Source organism: Lagopus leucura, unplaced genomic scaffold (assembly GCF_019238085.1).
Source record: "Lagopus leucura isolate 7727_CA_CO unplaced genomic scaffold, USGS_WTPT01 Super-Scaffold_100009, whole genome shotgun sequence".
NCBI lineage: Eukaryota > Metazoa > Chordata > Aves > Galliformes > Phasianidae > Lagopus > Lagopus leucura.
The window spans coordinates 2,955,507-2,976,919 of record NW_024962266.1 but is presented as its reverse complement, the minus strand read 5'-3'; the positions used below and the strand labels follow the sequence as shown (position 1 = coordinate 2,976,919).

Genomic DNA, 21,413 nt, shown 5'->3' with positions numbered 1-21,413 from the left:
ACAGGGATCAAAGTCCAACAGTGAGAAATCCACTCAGCATTAATTAATAATGTTATGTCTATTCTAACACAGGTTTCCAAGTATTGCTTTAGGTCAATTTACCGTTTGATTCTTTTTAGCTATGCTAAAGTGTTCCTTACCTAGTTCAATTTGCTTACATCCCCAAATTTCTACTCGTTATTTTTGCATAAAGATGCTTCTAATTCTCTTCTCTCCCATGAATTTACAATTTGTAAAGAATTATTAAATTCAAATGTGGTTCACATTCTTGAGGTAGATACGCTGACTGCATGAAACATCAGCGAACTGGAGAAAAGCAAAGGGACGCCTGCTCTTCTAATCAGAGGAAGAGAAGCATTCTTTTTGGATTATTCTTCTGTGTTTTTTTAAAGGCAATTTGGCATTTAAGAAAAGAAAGGTGAAGTTAAAAAAAATAAAAATCAGAAGTATGAATCAGAGTAATCCAGGTTGGATTAACTCTAGAGATCGTTTCCATCTTAAACTCATTTACAAGCAGAACGGGTTAGACTGAGAGCTAGCTGAATCAGGCTGCTCAAGGTCCTGTTGAGCTGAGTTTTAGCTCCAAAAATGGAAATTCCAAGTCTCTCCTAGCATTTTGCCCTGTTTTTTCATATTTCTTTTGACTACAACCATTGCTTGTGAAACACTTAAAAAATGCTGCAGAACTGAATGTATGTCAGTGGACTCAATCTTGAAATTTCTGATATTCCACCAGCAGCATCTCTATCTTACCTACAGTACATCCAGCAGTTACCTGACACTGAGTCCCAACTAAACCAGAACTGGTGACATAACAAAAATTATCTTGAAGAAAACTGAGCAGCAAAGGTGTATCGACCTGGTAATGATCTATTCCTATCTACAATCTTCTCCTAATGAGAAAACTTGAAGAGGCTACAGAATATTCTCCGGAATACTTACAGAATTAAGTTCCAGAAAGCATTACATCTATTTTAACTTCAAACTTTAAAGAAAAGAACTGCCAGCCACGGGGAGGTATGGGGTGATGGGACATAAGACAAGGGTACTCTTCAGGAATACCTGTAGTAGAAGGGTCTAAAACAAGTTGCAAGGACGGTTGATTTGTTTGACCTGCTGAGCCAAGTCCAGATGCCTGGCTGTATGCATCACTAGAACCTTCAGAGAAAGCAGTGGAGTCGTTCTGGTCTTTTTCAGAATCCCTCAGTATCTCCTCCATTGCCTTCTCCAGCTGATCATCTCCATTTGAAAACACCTGTAAGAAGGAGATTAGTTTTTTTCCCCAAACATATATAGCTATGTGTATGTTTTTTTGGCTACTATCTTTCAAACACACAATCTTTACAAACAACCATCCAAAACTTACAGACCTCTGTTAAAATAACAGGATTGTGTTTAGATTCTCCATTCAAAACAGAGAAATAACAGAATTTGTTACACACTTTCCTTACAGAAAATTGTACTTTCTTAGTCATATCCAAGCCATCTCAGTTGTCTCACCAATTATTCCACATGTAGTTCAAAAGTAAATGTATAAAAATAGCCAGAACATGGTCAGACATTTCTCCTCCCCTCCAAAAAAAAGCGCCTTTCACAGATACCAGCATTTCCAACCAAAAAACCAACACAGCCAGTAATTAAGCTGCTTTATGGATTTTACCATCTAGATATAATAACTAAAGAAGCAGTCAGTGTTTAATTAATTTAATTTCTGAAATCATCAGTTGTAAACTGCCCAACAGTTACGGAAAGATAGAATCACTGTTGTCATTTCAAGGGGAACAAATTCCTATTTTTCCAAGAGGATCACATCTGCTCTAGCAACCAAATTGAGGAAACCTGCCATTAACCAATTAGCTGTTACCCCAATACTGAAACATTCAGGCATTCTGTGCTAGAAAGCTTCCACAGGTCTTAGTCATGCTTAAGGCAGCACCAAGAAGGAAACAAAAACAAGGTCCACTGTGGTCTATTCCTATGCACCGTAATTGTGTTCTTCAATGAAAAAAACATTCTAAGGCTGTGAGCCCTAAATAAAGAATACCTCCTAAGCATTAATCTGAAACTTACTCTTTGAAAATAATATTTTAGTCCCTATTTAATGTATAAATCCACAGAACACTAACAAAGCTAGCCCCCATAGGAGTTACTACAAGAAAAACTGAACTGCCACATTTGGATAGACTTCCTCAATCTGAGTTCCTGATTTCAATGGCAACAAGCACTGACAAAAATGGGCAGTTAAGATTCTCCTCAAGCACACACAAGTATCTTTAGTTAAACACTTCAAAGAAGAGGCTATTTTTGGCTCAATAAGAATCTTATCATATATTTCAAATACAACAGTAGTCAACCTTTAGCTGAGGTTTTGCATCTTTCCCAGAGGAATCCTCAGTTTGCTGGTGAACCACAACAAACTCTTCATTAATTAATGTGGATACGGTTTCAGGAATTCTCCTGGCTTTGCTGAGTGATGTCCTGACTTCCATCTCAGGTCAGCAGCTGCCACAGCCACCTACAGAAGGAAAAAAACATTATTAACAGATTAAAAATGTGTTCTTTAATATCTCAACAGGTGTAACAGGAAGTTTCTATCAGATAATACAATACCTAAAGTTGTATGAATGTATTATACTACATTTAATGACATTTCTCTGATTCCATTGGTGTAAGAATATTTTAACAGCAAAGTGTATTTTGGGGTATTAAAAAAAATCTGTGATTGAACAGCAGAAACTGTTACCTGCATGCATAGATAACTCCCAACAGAGTTCACCTTGGAGCTTCCACTTCTACTGTTTCTAATCCTCCAGATCCTGCTCCCTCTACCTCCCCCAGTTCCTGCCCTTTTTCCTCCTTTTCTCTCATACAGATGCATTTCTCAACATCAGCATCACTCAGGTTATGTGAAGATGCAAATTACCCTATGACTAATTTTCCAAGCGTGTGCCATACCATGAAAACATGTTTAGCAACGTTTTCTCAGCAAGGTATTTATATCTATATGTGATGAAGCATCAAAGATCATACTAAACCACAATCACATTCTTCTCAGCAGTTTCTCTGAAAAGTCTACAACAGTTAATCACGTTACTCACAAAAAAAAAAGAATTAGCTGTAAATATTACAGAAACCAAGAACAGGTTTTCTCTTGTCTGGGCAGAAATAAGCCAAGGCACAACCAAACAAGGGCAAAGGATTGGTATCTCTACAAGTTCATTTAAAAGACTATCAAAAATAAACAAACAACAAAAATCAGTTGAAATCATTCCCAGCACTCCAGAATGAGAAAAACTGTAGGTATCCAACACAAAGAGAGGATCATCTCTATTAGTGTAGAATATTTTCCATGGACCCTAAAGGAACAGTGGACTAAAATGTTTTTAAAGTGTCTCTGCGCTTTTATAATTCCTCTGTTAAAAGAAGAAAGGCATTTTCAGATACTCTTGGTAAATAGCACATACTTGCAGACACAGTGTACTTCCACATCAGTTTCCAGAGAGCTCTGCTTTGGCTTGGTGCTGCACAGTGTTTTCCTTAAGAGACAAAGCTGTGATGAATAACCTAGAGCAGGGAGGGAACCTTCCCTTACTGCCTTATTTGCAAGGTGGAACATAACGCTTCCCCTGAAGCTGGATACGAAGACCTAAAGCTCAGCTCAGTGCCCACCAAACCCAGTTTCACACTGGGAGGATCAGCTCCCCTACAGGGGAGCTCAGCCAGACTTGTGAGCACAGACAGGTTTTGCTTCACACTGCCTTCACAGCAGTACCAGGGCACAGAACCGTGCCATGCTCGCTTCTCAGTTTTACTTTCAAAACATGCAATCGAGATCACAAATTTAGGTTTCCTGGCAGGGAAGCACATAAACAGCCCTTGAGACCAGCAAGTCCTCCTCCATTCTGAGCAAGCGCTATTTAAGCCTGCTAGCCACAACATGCAGTTCAGCAACTTTGTACCAAAGAACAAGTTTGGGAACTAAGCCAAGTTCAATACAAAACCATTTTGTGTCACTTCTGAAACCACGGTCAGTAGCCTTTTGCTCTTCTCAAGACTTGATCTATTTACACCCACCTCTCTCCAAACAAATTTTCCCCCTCCCTAACACAACCACAATTTTACCTTTCAAGTTAGTGAGAGCATTACACACAGAAATCCCAGAGTATCGTATCACAGAATCATAGAACGGCCTGGGTTGAAAAGGACCACAGTGATCACCTAGTTTCAACCCCCTGCTACATGCAGGGTCAACAACCACCAACTCAACTTCAAGCACTGTATTACAGCACAGGAAACTTGTCAGGAGAGTGGCATTGGGAAAAAGCCACCAAACAGCTGCCATATTCAGAGAGAGACTACCAGTTTGGACTGGCAGTGCAATGAACCCAAAGCAGCAGCTTGCAGACATGACATCTTGTGGGCTCCACCCAACCCTAGGCCATTGATTCTCCACTGAAGTCAGCTTCATCTCAGCGTTTTAAGGCATCTTAACTCTAAAGGTGTTCCTGGCAAAAGGGACCAAAAAGAGTTTTAAATATAAGACTGAGTATATTATTAAAAAAAAAAAAAACAAAAAACAAAACATGAACAAACTGCTTAACAGATATCAGGCTGTAAAAGCATATTTATTTGCAATAAACACTAAGTCTAGCTTGAATACTCATTTCAAAGTAATTCTTCAGCATAATAGTGGAATTTGACACTTATGGAGTTCTTTAAAGAAAATGGAAGAACATAAATACACACTCCCCAAACACAGCATAATGTGCATGAGCATCAGGTCTGCAAGGTTACTCCAGCACTGGAGAAAACAGCAGAGGATGACAGGCAGCCCTCCTGGCCACATCAGCAGAAAGGATGCAGACCCCCACAAAGCTCCTCTTGTCTCTTAACTTTCAATCAGAGAGTTCTGTGCACACATGCACTTTATGCATAAAGGGCTCTACTGCATTAATTGTTGTAAGACAAATGCCAGCTGCTGTACCACCTTCTGTCTGCAGCCATGGAGGACAGACAGGCACATCAACTGCCAAAAGCTTTCTGTAGCAATATATAAGAAGAAAAGCACAGTAAATGCATGTTTGTAAGGAGAAAATGATGATAATGCAACTAGAAAAGCATAATGAAGTACAAAATATCCCCATGTAGGTAAAGACAGTTTTAGGGAAGTTCCTCTTCTGGAATAGAGGAAGGAAATATAATTAACATGAGATGACTGCAGGGAATTTCTAATTCCCTTCAGAATTCCTAAAAGCATACCATGCATGTCATTGCACTTACAGATTTACAAGCTATTTAATGTTGTTGAGAGTGCAGCTCAAGCCTGACCATCAACATGGTGAGCAGACACACCTCTGCCATGGCTGAGCAAAACACCACCCTGAACACCTTCATTCCTGCCTTTCATTACAGCCAACTCCAAGCTGCCATCAGCATTACTCACATGGATGTTCTCTGCGCCATTCTAGTCACAACAAAACCAGCCTGGTTTCTGCTTGGTAATCAGACACCAGCAGGCCAGGCAGGGAGCTCCAGGACATCTCCTCACTCATCAGCTCACCTAAGCTACCAGTCTACAAACCCCTCAGGTCTTTTGCCAAGACCACCTCTAAATCATGACTGAGTCACGTTTCAAATTAAACAAGTAGAATAAAGTTGATAGCAGAATATAATAATGTAACTCTGAGTCTCAAGAAGATTACTGAGGCTTTACTGCCTTAAGAAGCTACTTAGAGGGGAAAAATACGCACGTTCTGTTACTCCAGCTAAGCACTTTGGAAGAAAAGCAGTAAAAAGAATAAAAACCTCTCCTGAATGAATCACATACTAAGGCGCTTTGGGGAAGGGGAGAAAAACAGAACACGTGATTTTTTTTTTTCACTTCATTTCTTATTCTTTATGACTAAGAAAAGAGAGAAACATTTTCTGGACTTTCCAGTCACCTCCAGACTGCAGGCAGTTACGTTATTTCACTTTCAGCATTCGCTTTACCCCGTACTGAGTACTTACTCCTGTTTCACCCATGGCAGAGATGAACCAAAGGTTTGGAACAAGTGACTGCCAACACCAGGTGTGCAATCATCAGTCAGAACACACAGACAGCCATACAGCCTCCAGTCATGCTCAGTTTATTCCTGGAGCTGAACCGTCGCTCACAACAGTCATTAAAGAGGTTCAGCATTTGCATTTGGTTGCTGCTCAGAGTGCATGTGACAGACAGGGGCAGGAAGGCAGCAGAAGTAACACACCTCAGCTACTTCTGCACCGAGCCTGCAAGCTTCGTTCAGCTGCTGGTGCAGTTTTACTTCAAATGAATTAACACGTCTGAGGTGCAAATAAACCTTCTGCTTGACCAACACCGTTCCAAGAACAAAACCACAGAGCAGATGGTAACTCCCCAAGCCATCAGAGCCCAGAATCAGAAGGGGTCTTCCAAGCATATCTTCAGAAAAATGGTGACAAACTGTGTTTTCCAAGTTCTCCTCACAGTAAGAAATGCTGAAGTACATCCTGCTACCACAAGGAAGCAATTTCTGCAAGAGAAGTCCTGAGCAGTCCTGTTCTTCCCCGTACAGAGGATGATTCCTCCTCCACACAGATGAGCAATGGCACACAGAAAACAAGTTGAGAGCCCTGCAACAATCACATGGGAGGAAGACTTCCTAAATTCTGCTGATCAAAGCCAACCAGTTGGCAAAAGGAGTACAACTCCGAGAAAAAGCAACATCTCAGTGCAGCTTTCTGACAAAGAGAGTTTCAAAACAAAAGGTTTTCAAGATATAAAGTAATTAATCAGATTTATCTAGTTTTAAAATAGAAGGGAGGAAATCTCGTAGTGCTACAGCAATGACTAAGGAAAAGCTGTTATTTTCCTCTTTGAGCTTTATCTTATAGTTTTGGCCAACTCACTTCAGCTTTCCGTAGTTCAGCTCCCAAGGTTTTGAGTTGGGATAAAAACGAAGCCACACATACCTGGAATAGAGCTTTCTGGGGGCCAGGAAGTGGAACTTACCGTGTATACATCCCAATCATCAGACAGCCCAGTCTCAGAAGCTACAGCTCTTCCTTCCAGGAAGGCACCGTGGGCTCACTGCAACTCCCTACACTAGGTTACCCCAGTGTACAAGAGGAGGGCCACAGGACGGAGGTGTTTCTCAATTCCCCCTCTCCCTAACTCTTCCATGCATTTCGTACTGCGTGTAAACTGGAAAACCACATCACAAACAAAACCACACAGACCTGAGCAACGATGCACATCCAGGGGACCGCTGGGCAGAGAAGCTCAGCCATGACCACTGGCAAAGCTGCTACGATAGGAGAGAGACTCAAAAGGAAGGGCTCGTGGCTTTGGATTGGATTTGCTTTGCATTCCCTGAATGGTTTCATACACTTCCTCATCAAGCTGGTCCCCATTAGTAAATACCAATACATGAACTAGTCCTCGGAAGCACTGACCTGCTTTTGCATTTACTTCCAGTTTGTGTTCAACAAATATTTCAAAATTAATGCTCAAATTCATCATTCAAAAAAATGATATATTTTCTTTAAAAAAAAAAAAAAATCAGTTTTGCATTCAACAGCACCAAGGCTTTAATAGAACTTGATAACATCTATGAAAAAGAAAGAAAAGACAACACAAAAACAAGGTGAATGTTGATGCATCTGTTTTCACCGAGCAAAATGAAACGTGTTTTAAAGGAAAGGTTCCAATCTTCTTCCAGGGCAGTGCAGATCAATCAAATTCACACTTTCCATCATCAGCCAGGCCAAATCAGATCCCGTATTAATGATGAACTTTCAAAGCCATATAGTTTCACTGATAATCTCACAACCAAAACACAACACAGAAGAAAGATTTTCAAGGGACTCTCTGGAAGCCTTCTGAGAGGAAGGTCCCACATGGCTATGCAGTGATTTCTCTTCTGCTAACAGATGTTCAAAGCACAGATGTACACTGAAAAGGGTCGTTTGTTCCCCTTTTTGAGCCGCTCAATACAATGCACACGAGCAAAAAAAGCATTAAGCTGACTTAACTATAAAACACAAGTGCAACGTGACTCACATTTCTGGTTTACATAGAGGTAATGTGCATTTCATTCTAATTTCCTGCTTAGGGCACTGGAAACAGCTCACTAATTCAATCTTTACCGCTGCTTCCTATGCTGAAGATGTCAAAACTGTTTCTGTAAATCCCACTCTGTTTCAATTTCACCAAGATCATCACCACTCTAATCTTGCCCTTCATCTCCCTTTCTCTCATATAAGAGAAGAAAGAAGCTGAACTCTCTGTTCAAACCAAGTGCTGCTTTACTATCCATAAGCTGTTTCCCAGTGTCTGTCTCTGTGAAAGACAACATAAAACACACCTGGGAAAAACAGAAACTAGCATTCACTTGCCTTACTGATACTGCTCCCCTAGATTAAAATCACTCTAATATAGAAAGATCTCTGTTGTATTCATATTAAAATATAAGGCCATGTGTATGCATTAAAAAATCTAGTTTCAATGAAAGCAATGGTAAGAACTCAAATAAACAAAACAAAGAAAGAAAGAATGACCACACAACTGAAAAACCACATAGCTTATTTTGGCAGCTTTGTCTCCTCTGTGAAAGTGAGCTTCTACTTAATACACCACAACAAATAATTAGTCTGTTCACAGAGAGCAGGCTGTTTTTAATTCCTGCACTGGGTGCCTAGATACAGAGGATACAGGAGGCCTCGACACAGACTGCTCCTACGTCAATCATAAGCCAAGGAATAATTATTAGAAGGAAAACAGATTCAAAAGAAAACTACATAAACAAGAAAACATCCATTCAGCCTCAAAGCATTTTGCATCCACAGCTTACAGAATTCTGACCTGATGGCATTTTGCATACTAAGGCAACTATTATAAAGGAGAGAAACAGCTTTCCTGAGCTGGAGTTCTGGATTACACATCAGCCACTTAAACATTGCAGAGATTCCATTTTGAACTGCTCAGGGAAAAAGACTGTTTTCATTCATCTTGACTCCAGGCCCGTCGGCTGGCAGGCGTGCTGGCACTGCAGGCACGGTGACTCAGGCAAGGAAGCAGCTGACATTTACAGCCCAAGAGAGAAGCAGCACCTCTCCTCTTCTGCAGAGATCATCAACCGCTGCAAACCACAGGCGAGAGCGAAGATGAGAAGCACATTAAAAAACAAAACCACCGATGTGAAGTACAATGTGGAACGGGTGGGGAGAAGGGCATCACAAATGGTAAACAAACTATCAGACCAGATCAAGGAAGGAAAGAAGATCAGGTCAGCCACAGAGGCAGCCCCCAGTAACTTGCCTGTTTGCATTCGCTCAAACTCCACAAACAGAATCACAGAATGACCCAGGTTGGAAGGGACCCCAAGGATCACAAATCTCCAACCCCCCTGCCACGTGCAGGGCCACCAACCTCCACATTTAAGAGCAGCCCAGGCTGCCCAGGGCCCCATCCAACCTGGCCTTCAACACCTCCAGGGATGGGGCATCCACAAACAAATGGAATAGCTGCAGGACACAAGCTACAGAGCAATTAAAATAAGGTTGGGGAGTGAGATTTTAAAAAGAAACAACTCCTCAGGCCTAGGATTTGGCCACAGGTAGTGGCATGAGCCACCAGGTGACAGGCAGCTCACACTAGCATACACACTTCTCACACACACATACTACACGCTGTTCACAAGTGCAAGCAATGCTAGCTCATCCAGTTTGTATGCAAACAACTTTAGGAAATATGTTTGATTTGCTGCCAATTAAAAGTCTTTTCCCTAACAACCCCCTGTGAAAGTGCACACATTTTAAGGTGCAAATAAGCCAGCTCCCGCTATCCTAAAGAGGGATATCCTATCAGTCTTTATGGGTATTTTATGGAAGGAAAAGCAAACAAACCCCCACCAACAAAAAGCACAGCACAGACGCACCAAGTTCTGCTATACAGGTTCACTGGGCAGCTTATCAGAATTTCAAACAACTCACTTGAGCACAGCAGCTCCAATTTCTACCTCCAGGATAAAGCAAACAGCACAAACAAGCAACTCAAGCACATGGTCACACTGATGGCTGTCAGCAATTGAACACCACACCAATCTTCTTGAGCCAGTCCATCCTTTTTGTGTTTGGAAAACAAAAGGTAGCAGCAAAAAGTTCTCTTCAAAGAGCATCCCATTATTCTTGGCTGAAGTAGCATAGGACAATCATTGCTTTAAAGATTTCATCTTTTATTCCTTTAGTGAAAAATAAGTGTTGGCCTAATTTAGCCTACAGGACTATGGGACAGCCTCTCTACTGAACACACTGCAAGTTTCAAGCAGGTAGTTTCCCTACAAGCTATTATTTCCCATTAAAAACACATTATGTAATGCAGAAGAGAGCATATGGAAGAGCAGTATGATAAAGGCAGCAGAGATTCTGGGTGCCAACCTCTTTCCCTGCCAAACACACCTCATGGAGCATCACTTTGACAAACCCCACTGAAACAAGAGAAATGATGACTTCTTGCCTGCCTTCAGAGCCAGTAACGTCCCTCTTCCTCAATGTAACCACTGCCATAGCTCACAGTTCTCATCTGAAACCAGCAAAGTGCATTTTGGGAATAGCAAATTTCACAGGTTTAACTTGGATTTCCAGTGCTCTGTCCTTAATCTCAGAAATTAACTTCATACTATCCAACCACAAATTGACAATAACATTTCTACTTCTCAAACATTGTTCAACAGTAATTAAGCACTACACATCTTTCATTCCATCAGCTGTCACAGGCAATCCTGAGCAGTGAATTCTTTACATTCCTCACTTACAGATTTTCCAGAATGAGAGGGCCTATGAGTTCTGGTCAGACAGCCACCCAAGCTTCTAACATGAAAAGATGAGAAGAGAATGGTTATTTTAAAGGCCATGGTGAACTGAAAATGAAACCTCGTGGAAGTTAGGATAACGGCTTCAAATTGAGCAACTGGAATGTAGCACAGCAAATGGCTTTAACTATTGTCTGCCTCAGTCCTGTGTGTGTTAAACCATGATGGTACGACACAAAAACAAGCTTCAGCATGCTATCATTTTCGTATTCTCCCATTCTCAATGCTCACGTGTAATTCTCTGTTCATTTTGTACATTTTCCTGCTTGCTAAAAGCATACCTTGAACTTGACATTATTTCTCTACTACAGCTGTGCTGTTTCTGCAGCTAAGATGACGTAGAAGTATCATTTGAACAGAAAGCAGTTACTTGAATTAAGGAGTGATTGATCCAAAGAAAATATCCATGGCTATTATGTTAACTGCAAGATGACCTAATACCAAAACCACCGCTGAATCTGGTGGGAGGAGTCTTTGCCCATAGCAGGGCGTTGGAACACGATCTCTAAGGCCCCTTCCAACCCAAATTCTATTGTGATTCTATGTGATTCTATGAAATGCTACCTGAATTTTGATTTGACCAGTGCATTCTAAATTCCTCTGCATGCTGGAAGTAACATCTCACACCCCACGTTCCTGGGGCAAGCTCTTACAAAAATATTCTGAGATGCAGATTTAGTGCTAATTTCAAAGGCTGTGACAGATCTTAGAAAATGAAGGGAAACTCATGAAAGAATACAAAATTGTTCCATTCACAGAAAAAAAGATGTTCCTGTAAGAACAGGACAATATGTGATCAGATACATCTGGTACTACAGTGCTCTGTCCACTCAGTCACATCAAGGGAAAGAAAGTAGTAATAAGCAGAAAGGGAAGAAAAGCTTTTTCTCATTTTAAGTCTAAAGGATCAATACAATTTGTTCTATCTAGATGAGAACAAGGTTTGATCTCAAGAAGAACACTTCATATTCCAAACTCCAAACCATCCAAATAGCTGGATGTGTTATATTTCTAATTTAAAAAGTTCACCAGCTTGCATAAAATCAAACAAATCCTGAGGAGCCACAGAGGTGTCTCTCCAATTACTAAGCACCATACAACAAGCATTCTGTTGAGAGACAAGTAAATGTGCAGCACCTAGGAGAGGTGGGGACACTGTATAACCTCAGAGCCAGTGCTGTCAGCAGGGAAAGCTGACATCACCCAGGAAAAGGGGACTGACACAAACCCACATCTTGTCGTTTTGATGCTGAAAGTTGAAAACTAAAATGTTTATTTGGGAATAAAGTGTTATTCTTGGAAGTAAAGCAGGAAAGTCAAAATTACAAAGGTGCCACAGAAAAACCTCTCGAATCCATCACAGCAGTCCACTCTGAACATTTCAGTGTAACCGACTCTTACATTTTTTATTCAACTACACAACGAATGGAGATAGTAACTATTCTGACACCCATAAACCTGTTTAGCAGGACGTACAGTAGGATATATTCATAGGCACTGCTCAGTTCTTTCCACGCTCACAGGAGCCATGGGACAAGCAAATGGTTTACAATAGAAGGAATCCTAATCCAAAATACAAAGCGCAGACAGGTGAGCTTCAGCATCCTGCCACACATGGAAGTCAAAGGTGAGTCTCCAACAAGCCCAACAAAGCATCCAAGCACTAAGAGCAGGGAACAAAACCCAACCACCAGGTATTCTGAAGTCCCAATGAAGCAGACAGCTTCACTGCACACCTACAGAGTTAAGAACAGATGTTATTTTGGCACCTCGTGTATTCTGAAGGGAACACACAAAATAATGTGGCTACTTTTTTCATACTCTACAGTACGACCCCAGAAAGATTATGAGCACCAGAAACAACACAGAGGCCAGGGATAGAAACCAGGAGGGCGTGCTGGAGGAAGGATGATCCGTGCTTGTCTTGTCACTCTGCCACAGTCACTCTCTTCTCTGACTACCATCAAAAGCTAGATATTAATCTGCAGTCTGACCCCCCTATAATGTCAACTTCAGTCAGATAAAAGGGAAGCTGTAGGAGTCAAAGGCAAATACAGAAGTCAGGACAACTATGAGGAACTTCCAACTTGATATTAATTTTCTGGGGCTTGACAACATACTCTAATGGACATTTTGACCAATGCTTTCCTGCACCTCTCTCCCCTAACAGTTTTTATATATACGTAGAGCAATAAATAGTTGACAAATAATATTCTCAAAACAGTGTATTGTATCAGGCACTGAGTTTTCAACTGCGCCTGTAACCACTTCCATTCCAGTCTCAAAAATCACTGATCAGTTATCTCCAAGAAATACACAAATCTAGCTAACACCTCTGTTTCTTGGAACTTTATACAGTAAGTAACTCGTATTCAAATTATTCTTATTAAAGAATCAACAAATAGAATCAAGTACGACAGGAATAAGAAAAGTTTTTGTGGTAGAGACATCTATGAGCAAACACAGCCTGCAGAAACTGACAGGACTGATATTTCCAAAAGCTTGCTTTCCTTGCACTGCCTGATCTGCTTTCCACTTCAAGTTTTAACCCCAGAGCAACCACTGCCATGCACAGAAAGCTCTCTTCCAACTTCACTGCTTCTTTCTGCTCAAATGCTCACACACACACGCTGAAAATGTTGACACAAGCTACAGATAGCCCAGTAATATCTCAAAGTTACAGGAAGTGAAGAATTGTCTAAAAAAGCAGTGACCTTACCCACCTTCTGTGCTGGCAGCAACACGCTGAAGGAGACAGGACACCTCCTGCGACTGGCTGACCAATAACCCCAAAGGGGAATGGAGGATTGGAGCATCTCCTCCCAGCTCAAGGCTTGGCTAGACACATGCCTGTGCGAGCACCATCACTGCACAGAGTGCAGACAGAAACTGGCAGCTTGGACTGGGACAACTATTACTTATGCTGCACTGCCACCAAGAATTTACTTGCGAGATCTGAGTTCAAAATAAGAGGAAATAATGAAAGTACATGCCAGAGGAAGAAGATAAAGCAAAGGCTCTGCAGAAAGGAAAGAATCAAAACCAGCCAGCACTTCTCTCTGCCACAGGCAATCCAGATGATTCAGCCCAAGGTCCAAAAGGTTCCCCGAGGAACAGGCTGCTGTGGAATGCATGTCAGCTTGCGGTGCTCACACTGAACTCAAAGACACCTGGATGTTATTGAAGGACGAAGAAAAAACTCCAAATTATTTCTGCAAGCTTATTTTAACTATTTTGCCTGTTCTTACAGTTCTGCACCTATTCCTAAATTAATGTTCTGGACTTTGTATTGCACACAGAAACAAGCACACAAGGACAGTGCATCAGTTCTTTACAGTGTTAACTGTGAAACATTTGTTAGAAATACAAATATGTATGCACAACATAAACACAATACACAAATGAACCCATCTACGAATCACCAATCACTTCTTTACTAATTATTCCCATAAAAATACAGTGTTTTACATTGTTCTAACTTGTACTTTTCTTGTCCATCTTAATTTATTACACTGAAATAGTCAATGGGAGTCCAGACCTCTGTGAAGTGCAGCAATCAAGTAAAAGTAGCTGATTTTAATTACATTCAATTGCTTTCCTCCAAGAAAGTACAGTCTGCTGTAGGACTTATAATCAAAATACTAAAAAAAGACATGCTCCTGTTAACCCACTGCAAGCCCACAATGCTCAATGAGTGATTCTACTGAAGTGTAATCCATGTATTTCAACATAACAACTTGCAAACAAAATACTGCTGTGGGCTGTTTTTTGGTGTATTTTCTTAAATTACTATGATTTCTTGTTAAGATAGAAACCATGTTAAAATAAAAGGTGGCATCTCTCTAAATAGCAGTTAAAGTTATTAAAATTTGTGTCATCTAATTGTTTAGTTAATGCCAGTCCTCAGAGTAAGAAGCCTGAGCTCTCAATCTGTTCTTTACGAAGGCAAATAAGAACATAAGCTTATCAAATGCAACAGACCACTGCATGGAACATTCCTCCTATCAAGGAAAACCTGTCAATGCCTGAAGATATACACAACTACATGATATAAATTGAGACATTAACTATACTATAATTTAAAAGCACAGCTATTTAGCTGTAAGGCACCCGGGGAGGACAAGGTTTACAGACCGCTTAGCACCAACAAGCAGCATAACCTCATGGCTCCAGACTCTCAGAGCCCTGAGTCCAGCAGCAGAGTCTGCTGGAACAAAGACACATTTCAGCAAACTGGAAACACACAGACCAGGTGGGATGCATCTGAAAGTCCAGAGGAGCTGGCCAATTTCACCAAGAGACAAAGCTGCGAGAGGCCATAAGACTGACCGAGGTTCCTTACGGCTGGAAGAAAGGCAAACATCACATCCAACTTCAAGAGCCAAGAGGAGGATTCAGGTGGCTGCAGACCAGGCGGCCTAACCAAACACAACAACGGGATCATGGAGCAAATCCTCCTGGAAGACGTTCCTATGCCCAAGGTGAACAGGGTTATTGGGAACAGCAAGCATAGATCCAGAGTACAAACAACACCTGAGCAGTACAAGGAGACAGCTGGCTTACTGGGTGACAGACAAGCAGCGGACATGAAAGACCATCAGCACAGTCCCACGCTGTATCCAACCCCAACTGGTGAGACAGGCACTGCAGAGAAGAGCAATATTGTTCTGAGGAAATTATCAGCAGCACCAACTCCATTAACCAGCAGTCACAGTCACACAGTCACATTCTGCAGGGACTACCACTCAAGCCAGTACCTCTGAGTGTCTTCACACCCATTACGGAGGTCATTAAAGAGTGCAACCTCAGCTGGTTTGCCAATGAGCTGGGCACCAGTGGCCAGTACACAGGAGGGCAATGTGTTCAGGACCTCCTGCTATGCAGCAAGAACTTCAGTTTTAACCCTGTCTGCTTAAAAACATCAGGAAGATCTTTGTCCCTGCTATGCTTCCCAAGGACAGGAAACATCCCTGCAAAAGAACAGGCTTTCTACAGAGGCCTTACTCATCTTTCAGAGTAACCAACTTAATTAAGCAGGTTTCTGAAAAAGAGTCATGTATAATTTAAGAGAGTCACATACACACAATCAAACCACATTATCTCTTTCAGCTTCGTGGTGTCCTCCTGGAACAGTTCTGACACCAAAATTAAGTAAACACTTTAAAACCCATAGAGGCACTTTCCAATACTCTCTACAGAAACTTTGTCTCTTTTTAAAGATAAGAATACAGAAAAAAAAAAGGATGAAAAAACATTAATTTCAAACTCTTGTCAAATACTTCAGGCTTTTCTTAGGAAGCAGGACTCCAGCAAAGGAAAGAGACTCACTCCAGCAATCCAGGTTACAGCAATGGCTCCTTTAATACCTGTACTGGTGTAGCAAAGATTGAGGCTGGAATAAATTATCAAAAATATAACTGTCAAAACAAAAAAAATCTTACAAAATACACTTAAAACACCTTTGTCTCCTTTAAGAGGACAATTCTATGAGGCTTACTGTTCACGTTTGAAATATACATTTTATTTTTCACTTAGATTAAAGTTCATGGGGTGGAAGAGCACTTAGAGTAAAGATTAGTACAGCTGGTGGTCAGAGATTTAAAAGGTTCAGTGTTGCAACCTGACACATTTGTGCATCCCTCGTGCTGCTACACCAGGATTAAGAGTGCTGATATGGTGCATCTGCCCACTGCGCACGTAGAACGGGTATAATCTAATGACAAACTAGCCTGAACTGGAAATCAGAAGGTTTGTAATTACTAAGGTCAGTCAAGTCTGAAATAGCTTTCAGCTATAACAGAAATAATAAAAATACAACTGATTATTTTTAAATTAGAGCTGAATACATTTACAAATGTCTCTATCTGATAATGCCCATGTCATTCTTTGCAATTAACGAATCGACAGCAGCTTTAGAGAGAAGAAAAGATAACCAGGAGAGAGCAAAGATCCAGCTACTGATGTGGGCGAGCAGAATTAAAATGCAGAAACAGAGGTGGCTCTGTTGCTTCGAGAAAAACAAAAACAATAAGCACCACCACAAACAATCTTGTGGTTTCCTAACCAATGCATGCCAGCACACGGGAGCTCTTATCACCGTCACTGTCATTTATTACCTTCAGCACAAGTGGCACTAGCCGGCACACACACACAGCAACTCCTGGCAGCAGTGCCTCCTTACGTGATCTCAATGGCCCTAAGAGCGTGACCCAGATAAGCACAACACCCACTGCAGTTCGTGGCTGTGTCAGAGACACAGCAATAGCTACACACACGCCAACGCACTTCTTCCTTCGGATGGAGCCAACATCCCTACAACCAGACAAGTGAACTAGTTCAGGAAGTTGTTCTAACCATAAAGTAACCTGGAGGGGGAAAAAAGAAATAACAAGTACTGCTTTTTGACCAGTTCTCTGAACTCACTTCCTTGCTGCACAAGTCCCATTTGTTGACGCAAGGGAAGAAAAAGCCTCAACTCACCTCATCCTCAATTGCTCTGCAGTACACGCTATGGCCTGGATGTTTTTGCAATCCTCTTACTAACATCACCTAATCTTAATCTGTGAATCTTTTCAAAAGCCTGCATTCTATTTTTACCCAAGCAATCCTGCATTTCACTGTCACTACCTTAAAGAAAACACCACAGAGCACTTCAAACCATTCTGAATTAGCTTAGACTCCTGCAACATTGAGCCAATGTGTGCTCACATGTGTGCCTGCGTGAGTGGTCCCTTCAAGTTTAAACTGCAAACTAATCTCTTAACACCACATCACCCATGCAGATGAACAGCACTGCCTGCAGTGCTACCCGAGCACAACACGCAGAACCGCTCTCTTCCCCCAGCATACGTTCACAAGACGTGGCACATGAGTCAGGCTGACGCTACTCAGGACTTTGACAAGGTTTGGCCAAACAAAGCCACGCTATTCCCTAATTCACAGGGAGAGGAAGATGCCTGCATTGCAGCCAGCAACTCTCTTTGCAGACAGAAAGACTGCTGCCCTTTGGAAAAGAATCACTAGTGAGACTACAGCCTGAGAAAAGGAGAAGCAGTGCTTACCCAAGGGAGCTATTTCTTATGTCTTACTGGATTTATTTCTCTTAAGCTTTAAAAAAAAAAAAAAATTGACTTTTTTTTTTAAAACTCTTTTATGCAAAAGCATGGATGCAGGCACGCAGGTATGAGATCACCGCACGGTTGGCTTGGAAAGAGCCCCAAAGCCCCCCCAGTCCCTCCGGCGCCCTGCCCAACCCGCGCCGCTCAGCCCGCACTCCTTCGTGCCGGGACGCGGCACAGAAGCACAGCGGCTCCGGGAGCAGCCGGGCAGCAGAGCGCCGGAGGACACGGATGTTTGCGCCGAGCCTCGGCCAGGGAGGGCCTAGCAGGGAGCCTGGGGATTAAAGGGGAAAAAAAAAAGAAACCCAAAGCGCTCGGAAACAGGGAGGTAACTCCGAGCCGTGCGGACGGCGCAGGCTCGCGCTCGTCCAGCCGCGGGCAGGGACTTCGCTCTCCCCCTCACGGAGGAGGGCACAGCGCGCTCCCCAGCTCCCGCACCCAACTTTACGCCGCAAACAACCCGCCGCCCTCACGCGGGACACGGAACGGCGGCCCGGCCCGCTCCCTCCCCTCAGCTCGCGAGCCCCGCCGCGGCATCGCCTCTCTCACCGCTGCCGGCCCAGCCGTCCTCCGGGGCGCCTCCGGCCCGTCCCGGCCCGCCTCTGGACGCGGGGCGGCGGGCAGGGGAGGCCGAGCGAGCGGAACGCGGCGGCCGCGCAGCCGCCTCAGGGCCGGGCGAGAGCCGTCCACATTCCGGCGGCGGGAGGGGAAGGGAAGGGAGTGCAGGGAGGATGGCGGAGCGCGGCGCGGCGGGTGGGGGCACGCGCGCGCCGCTCCCCTCCTCCTCCTCCTCCTGCCGGCGGGCCGCGAGCGCCCGCTCCCGGGGTGGCGGCGCTGCCGTCCCCGGCTCAGCGCGCCTCGGGCAGCGGAGAGGCCCGAGTCCGTAACGTTAAGAGAGCCTGAGCTGCACGACCTTTCTCCCCTTCCCTTTGAACGTGAGAAAGGCCGGCTGTGAAATCGTCGAAGTCCCGGCTGCAGCCGATGGGCAGCGACTTGCCTGCAGAGCTGCCCGGGAGAGACGGCATTTGTTTGGTGCTGGCTCGTCGCGCTGCTTATCAGGTGTTTTGGTACGGTTAAATCAATATTTAATATTCAAGTCGTAAACAGACGCCTACGTTTAGGAAAACATCTGCACTGTTTGTGTGCAAATAACAAGAGGTTGTCCCGGTGGTTTCTTTCCTCCCCTTTGTATTCCATGTGGAACAAATTGCCCTCAAATTACCCCATAACTCACACAGCTGCCGTGCTCTCAGCATCGGACACAGCCCAGCAGAGCACGGCAGCCCCACACCTCGTTACAAAGCACAGCAATCACACAGAACTGCCTGGGTTGGAAAGGACTCCAAGGATCACGAATCTCCAACCCCCTGCCACATGCAGGGCCACCAACCTCCACATTTCATACCAGACCAGGCTGCCCAGGGCTCCATCCAACCTCCAGGGATGGACAGGGCATCCACAGCCTCTCTGGGCAGCTGTTGCAGCGCCTCACCACTCTCACAGCAAACAACTTCCCCCTGACATCCAACCGAAATCTTCTCTCCCTCAACTTCAAATCATTTCCCCTTGTCCTGCAGTTATCTACCCTCTCAAGGAGTTGATTCCCCTCCTGCTTGTAGGCTCCCTTGAGGTACTGAAAGATTGCAATGAGGTCTCCCCACAGCCTTCTTTTCTCCAGGCTGAACAAGCCCTGCTCCCTCAGCCTGTCTTTGTAGGGAGGTGCTGCAGCCCCCTGATCATCTTTGTGGCTCCTCTGGACCCTTTCTAACAGCTCCCTGTCTTTCTTGTTCTGGGGGCTCCAGACCTAGACACAGTACTGCAGATGGGGCCTCACAAGAGCAGAGCAGAGGGGGACAATCACCTCCCTGTCCCTGCTGGCCCCCCCTCTTCTGATGGAGTCCAAGATACCATTTGCTTTCTGAGCTGCAAAGGCACACTGCTGGTTCACATTCTGTTTTCCAGACATCAGGACCCCCAGGTCCTTCTCTGAAGGGCTGCTCCTTCCAGTCTTTATGGATGCCTTGAATTCCTCCAGCCCAAGTGCAAAACCTTGCACTTTGCCATGTTGAACCTCATTAGGTTCAGCTGGTCCCACCTTTCAAGCCTATCGAGGTCCCTTTGAATGACATCCCTTCCTTCCACCAATCACTGCAGTGAATGTTATGAGAAATGAGATGAACAAAGTGTAACTGTCAGCATGCTCAGGTGCTACACACTGCTGTGAGGATGTGAGCAACACACAGCAGGAACTGAAAGTCACGTTCATAATCAGAAATGGTTATAAGTGGTGACCATTATGGAAACAGTTTGCTCAGGAGGCACTGGTGGAGAGAAACTAACATTAGGGCACACAGCTGTTGATACAGGGCTGCTCCAGAAGTAACACCACTTCCTGTGTCATTCTGCTGGCCCACAGTGACAGAGGCAGATGTTGGTGGTGTGACAGAGGTTGAACCTTCCTGCCAGTGTCATTACACGTTGTTACTGTGTGACTGATAGCAGCAGAGTCTGACAGAATGGCATCTGACATGGAAGTGCATATAGAGCGTTGGTGTCCCACTGAATTCCTCCATGCAGAGAAAAAAATGGCTTACTGACTCCTGCTGAACATTCATGGAGACCAAACAGTGGATGCTGGCACAGTGAGGGGTGGTTGCTGCATCCTCAGATTAGAATTTGGGAGACTATCCAGGTGACAGTGGTCTTTAAGTAATGATTTGAGAGAGGGAACTCCCAGCCTGCATGTAAAATCCCACCACGCCAGATCTAGGAATGAGTACACTACAGAAAGCTTGCAGTTTCTTAAAGAAATATAGGGCCACAAACAGACCATCCCAATGAGAAAGAAGGGAAGCTGGGGAGAGAAAGCTGTGACTAAATCTAAACCATTCTGATGACTTGTATCTCTTGCAAAAAGATGTATAAGAGCAGAATCTAGGTTAAATGACAAGAACTGGTGACAAAATGACTGTAATAATGAGTAGGGGAAATTCAGGAAGGTTAACGTGCAAAGCAAGCTAAAGCAATCAAAGAGTCATGATAAAACTAGTTTTTATTAACTGTATTATTATTATTAATTAAACTGTGATGTATCAAAAACAGATCATGAGATTTTGTCTTCGGTGAGGTTTCTGCCGCTGAGCCACCTACTATTCACATAAGAAGGTGAGAGGAGAATGGGCTGTGTGAAATTCACATATAATGGTTAGAAAATGGCACTCAGGAGTAGTGTCACACGATTCACATACAAACGAGAAGTTTCTCACAAGTGAGATCTCCTGATATTTTTGTCCTGAATCCCAAACTGCCTGATTTTAGGTGATGCAATATGACAGAGAATATTTTTATTGTATTTATGGAGGATATCCCGTTCCGTTGAGAGCTGCAAGCTCTTCAGAAGACAGAATTGAACAAATCCTGACAA

At 43.4% G+C, this 21,413-nt stretch overlaps 1 protein-coding gene across 3 annotated transcripts in view; it reads right to left on the bottom strand.

Moving 5' to 3' along the window:
* The window catches only part of RABGAP1L (RAB GTPase activating protein 1 like), a 204,856-nt gene extending 186,255 nt beyond the window's left edge, over positions 1-18,601 (bottom strand). For 2 of the 3 annotated variants that reach the window (XM_042874140.1, XM_042874142.1), the window contains exons 1-3: positions 18,539-18,601; positions 2,355-2,515; positions 1,063-1,255 (exon numbers count right to left, since the gene is read on the bottom strand). In XM_042874140.1, the coding sequence (XP_042730074.1) occupies positions 1,063-1,255; positions 2,355-2,489 (328 nt within the window). In that variant the 5' untranslated portion in view covers positions 2,490-2,515; positions 18,539-18,601. The remainder of the gene's footprint in view (positions 1-1,062; positions 1,256-2,354; positions 2,516-18,538) is intronic. The other variant, XM_042874141.1, reaches the window with a different exon arrangement.
* Between the last annotated feature and the right edge of the window lie 2,812 nt (positions 18,602-21,413).